Raw genomic sequence first — 5624 nt, 5'->3', positions numbered from 1 at the left:
AGGGCTTGGGAGTCTGCCACGTCAGCTTTGGCACGGACTGGGCTTGGAACAGGGTGTAAGCTGCCAGGTTGGCCACCAGCTGTGGCATTGAGACAAGCACAGAGTCCACAGGGTAGGAGTCTGGCTATGGCGATAGTTCAGGGACAAAAACTACCAAGTTGGATTAAAGCTGTGGCTGGACCAGTCGTGGAAGAAGTCGATGAAGAATCTGATTCCAGTTTTATGAATGACGAACCCAATACTGCTGCAAATGTATCATACTTTAAACTCGGTTATGAATTAGAAATAGTTAAACTCCAACAAGTGTACAGGTATTAAATTAAACACAGTGATTTCTGTTAGTTCTAAGAAAATCTACAATTTATCTCATCCCTTGTTCTGTCTGTAACCATCAGTGGTTTATGTAGTAAGTCCATGCTGTGACACAGTGTTAGGCAGCAGGGACGAACACAAGGCCAGGTCCTTATGCCTTATGAAGAATGTTCACGACCAAAAATGAATGAATCCTGCAGACACACTGCTAATGTACTGTACCTTCAATTCCATTCCAAAGTGAAATATTAATTTTTTTTTCATTGTTGTTAAAATTGTTTTGTGAATATTTTTTACAATTGAAATCAGTTTTATTATATAACTTACTCTCTATCTCTCTCTTTAATTCATAGATCATTATATCAACACAACAAAAACAATCATTAAATTGTTGAATGGAAATATTTACTTATTAAATAAGAAGAAAATGAAGTCGGATGGTAATAAAGGCTGTTTACTTTGTAAGAAATTACAGTAAATGCACCCAAATTCCACCCCAAGGTACACATCTAAAAAGAGCTCATTCCTAAGAAGTACTGTATCATAAGGTAATATGTTTAGGACTCTAAACGTATGAATGTGATTCAATTATAAATATGGGGATGGCGACAGGACATTAGGGATCACCACGAACAAAGGGTCTATGTGACCGCAATTACCATTTGAAGTGACCACTTGGTTGATAACAATACCAAGCCAAGGTCTACGTGGCCGCAATTACCATTTAAAGTGACCACTTGGGTGCTAGCAATTGTAACAATACAAAGACAAGGTGTACGTGACCATGATTAACATTTAAAGACATCAGCTAGACAACAAGGTGTAGCCCAGCCATTTGGGAGACATTCAATTCTTACACTCAATACACATTCAAAGCGGAACTTCATTTAAAATTACCAAATGGGAAAACTGTATATAAGGCTTGAGCAGAATTTGCTCCGGGTTCATGTTCTTTTTGACTCCGACGAACCCAAAGTATGCCATGTATTTTGTCACTGCTATGCTGGAAAAACCTTCTTGTTCTTTATTAAGATCTTCAACATCATTGTCTTATTTTTACACTACGCAATTTTTTTTTACAAATTCTTGGTCATACTTTTTTTGGGGTCCCAGAAATCTGGAAAGCAGCTTGTGTACATCACAAAATGAAGCAATAAACAAAGTAAAAAGCAACTCAGAACACAGGACAAAGCAGTTCTTAATGCAGATGGGCTACAAGAGAAGAATCTGAAACTACAGTGGACGCAGGAACAACAAAACTAGACATCGGCTGGTCTCCACGATAGATTTATAGCTACAGATAAGTGAGTGAAGTTGGAAGTTGGACTGAATTTGAGTTTGGATGGCAGAGAATTTGCTCCATTTTAATGATAACAAGACAGAGATGATGTTATTTGGCCCAAGTGGCTCCTGTAAGTCCCCCCTAGACCTGGGTCCTTTGGCATCCAAAGTTAGACATGTGATAATTAATCTGGTATTTAAAATGGATGTTGATTTTTTAAAAATTGGATAGCCAAATTAGTGCAGTGGTGAAGTCCAGCTTTTTTCACCTAAGGTGCCTGGCAAAATAAAACCTCGTGTCCAGGCAACAATTTAAGACGATAATCCATGCCTTTGTATGGAAAACATGCACAGTGTTTTTATACTGAATGACAAGTTAAAGCTCATATCATGAACATCTCTAGAGTCGTACTGTTCATCCTTACTTCTACAGTATGTCTTACTGAAACAAGCTGTCTAACACTCCATACAAGGTGGAGTACTCCTGTATTTCTATGTACTAAAGTGGATTTGTTGACATTTTCTGTTAAAAACCTTTTTTATGTTTTATTTATAGATCCTATTAGAAGATCCTACTATGAGTAAACCAAATACATTAAATGAATTGAGGCATGGATTTGGTCAACTTTATCCAAGACAGGACCTCAAGCTGCTTTACTGGTTTGCTAATGAATGTGTGTATTTTGATGACTATGTATGAACCCAAGGAGCAGGTCATCATTGGATTGAGGACAAGACATGAATAAATAAACACATGCACACATGGCTGCATAAACAAGGAAGTGAAAACACTGAATAAAAGCTGACACGAGTGCTGTATTCCTTCTTGTAATCCTGCGCTCTCATCGGCACAACCTAGAGCTCAATTTCCTGGCAGGGAACTAACCCACCACCGAGGGGTTAATTTTCAGTGCCAGTCCCTAGCCCAGATAAAATGGGAGGGTTGCGTCAGGAAGAGCACCTGGTTTAAAACTTTGCCAAATCAATAGGCAGACTAGATCATCAAAAGAACAAGTGGCTGATCAGAAAAAATGCTGCAAAGCATGGCCAGGTCCTTGAAAGCTTTATGAAGAAGATTGGCAGGAGATTGGCAACAGCCCGAGAAACAGAACTAGAAACTGAGTTATGAACTTGAACAGACCTAACTTGTTCTCTCCCACAGTCAGAAGCAGGACAAGTTTCTGTTTCCTGAGAAGTGAACACTGTGAGGAATCATGAAAAACAACTTCAGAAATAACTGGAATAACATTGTGTTTTGGATGACGATATCGTCATAGACTTAAATATGGCTTTCGCTCTCCTGTACTCTCATTTCTCTCTCTGAGAAGACGACACACTGAGTTGCACTCAGGACATCTAACTATTAAACTGTTACTGTTTAAAGGGATCATCTACAATTCCATAGAAAGTAAGTTGCAATTTATGATGTCAATTCATTTCAGGTTAACATTACAAATCATGATGTTTTATTATATATTACTATCATATTTTGCAAAGGCCGGTGGTTTAAATAGCACTATACTAAATACTAAATAGCACTTTGCTTAAATAGAGACTTCAGACAGAACTTACAGTAAGTGAACTCTGATGTCAGAAAAACCAGTGATTTACATTTTAGATTTATTCTTTATACTGTACAGACTTACCTCTTTAAACAATACAATTAATAAAATGTCCTCTAATTCCTGTGAGCTGATTTTAAAATTTCATCTGTTCACATTTCTTACATTTTTTTCCTATTGGTGATTAAATAACTTCTGGCATTTCTATTGCTCTACAGTAAAAGTCCACTACACTGATTATATTACGTATCAGTTAAAAAAAGAGCCAACATGTGTGATAATCATTATTGAAAACAATGTGATTTACAATTAACGGGATAAATTGGAGCAAAAAAGCGATTTCGACAACAATAATGTCAAGAACTTTTTTTTCACTGTTAACCGAGAGCCGTAACTGTTGTACTGTATGGGAAACATGCACAGTGTTTTTATCCTGAATGACAAGTTAAAGCTAATATCATGAACATCTCTAGAGTCGTACTGTTCATCCTTACTTCTACAGTATGTCTTACTGAAACAAGCTGTCTAACACTCCATACAAGGTGGAGTACTCCTGGATTTCTATGTACTAAAAGTGGATTTGTTGACATTTTCTGTTAAAAACCTTTTTTATGTTTTATTATAGATCCTATCAGAAGATCCTACTATGAGTAAACCAAAGACATTAAATGAATTGAGGCATCTGGAGGAGTCTGGATTTGGTCAACGTTATCCAAGACACGGCCTCAAGCTGCTTTACTGGTTTGCTTATGAATCTCTGTATTTTGATGACTATGATAAAATGCGCTGGATGTACGACCCAGAGGAAGGAGATTTTGATTTCCACCTGTTCAGAAACAGAATTGAGAAAAACGGTGAGAGACTCCTGCCTGATGTGGACCTTTGCTACTACGAGGTGGGCAATCTGAGCAGACCAGAAGCATACAACCTGCCAGATTACGTTCTGGAAGATTACAACGAAGACCCTGATGACAGTGAGAGCAACATGGAGCGCATCATATTCAGTGTTGATGATGAGTGTATTGACAGAGTCTATGTGACTGAGCACAGTGATCAGGCAGATTTCAACAAGGAAGCCACCTTTGGCATCAGCAGGGGTCTGATTATGATTATCAAGCAGCTAACTTTAGAGGACTTCCTTGAAAAAACTGGGTATTCTCCGGAAGAAGACTCTGATGAAAGTTCTACAGACGATGAACACGACGATGACGACGATAATGATGACGATGATGATGATGATGATGATGATGATGATGATGATGATGACGATGACAACGATGACGACGATGACAATTGATTGTGACTATGTTGAACAACAATGATAATGATGATGTCACTGACTTTAATGAAGATAATGACTTAACGACAATGGCCATAATGATTGTTATTATTATATTTAAGTTATGATAAGTAGTTACAATTTTGAGAGAAGTAAGACCATGTTCAAATATAATAACAGATGAATATATAACCTAATATAATGTAACATAACCCATGCTGCATCATGAGTGATATTTTGAGCAGTTTTATTGTAATTTTTTTATATTTGTTTAAAGGTGGTGTGCACGATGTTTGAAAGCCAATGTTGACATTTGAAATCACCCAAACAAACACGCCCCTAACCCAAATGGGTGTGACCCCTGTTTTAATAGCTCCCCCCCACACCTACATACGTAACCCAGGCAACTATTATGGCGGAACCTGCTGGGGCAGCTGGCCGAGGGGATATTTTTAGCAATACATTAACTCAATGAGTAATACTATGGTAATACAAATGTGTTTTTGTAATACTGTGTGTTCTCACTCACTCACTCATTTTCTACCGCTTATCCGATACTACCTCGGGTCACGGGGAGCCTGTGCCTATCTCAGGCGTCATCGGGCATCAAGGCAGGATACACCCTGGACGGAGTAGTACTGTGTGTTGTACCGTGAAAAGTTTAGCTCCGTTTTACGCGGAAGACGACGTGCAACACCTAGAACCTAAACAGAGGTAACAGCAGGTATCCTCCATGTCAGTGTTTCAATCGCTTTATGTAAATGTCACACATGCGCACTGAACAGTCTCTCCACCGCATATAGACAAGACACGCCCCTTTCTGCTAAATGGCTACGCGTTTGTTTTGTAGTCGGCCCGATCACAGTTTTTCTGAAGCATTTCTTAAACATTGTGCACTCCAACTTTAATAAAAAGAAAGCATTTCCTAAGCATGAAATGCTTAAAGTCTGGTTTCAGAGGTTTCTGCCCCTATTATCTGGCACTGTACTACAGTGCTGTTGTGTTTTGGTGGTAGTGGTGGTGGTGATGGTTGGGGGGGGGGTATCTGGGCATATCTGTGCACAAAATCAAGTAAACTTCAGGAATAACTGGACTAACCTTGTGTTTGGGATTTTCCTTTTTTTGTGTATGTGTGTGTGTACATCGCTGAAACCCCTGAAGCTTTTTGAGCAGTTTGTGATTAAACTCTA

General features: G+C 38.5%; 1 protein-coding gene across 1 annotated transcript; it reads left to right on the top strand.

Moving 5' to 3' along the window:
* Nucleotides 1-2834: 2834 nt before the first annotated feature.
* Nucleotides 2835-4467, top strand: LOC125145312 (aspartic and glutamic acid-rich protein-like). Its single transcript, XM_047817111.1, has 2 exons — nt 2835-3001; nt 3781-4467. Exon 2 carries the CDS (start codon nt 3802-3804, stop codon nt 4450-4452), a length of 651 nt encoding a protein of 216 aa, XP_047673067.1. The 5' UTR covers nt 2835-3001; nt 3781-3801; the 3' UTR covers nt 4453-4467.
* Nucleotides 4468-5624: the final 1157 nt, after the last annotated feature.

Source organism: Tachysurus fulvidraco, chromosome 8, assembly GCF_022655615.1.
Source record: "Tachysurus fulvidraco isolate hzauxx_2018 chromosome 8, HZAU_PFXX_2.0, whole genome shotgun sequence".
Lineage (NCBI taxonomy): Eukaryota > Metazoa > Chordata > Actinopteri > Siluriformes > Bagridae > Tachysurus > Tachysurus fulvidraco.
This window is presented reverse-complemented; position numbering and strand designations above follow the sequence as displayed.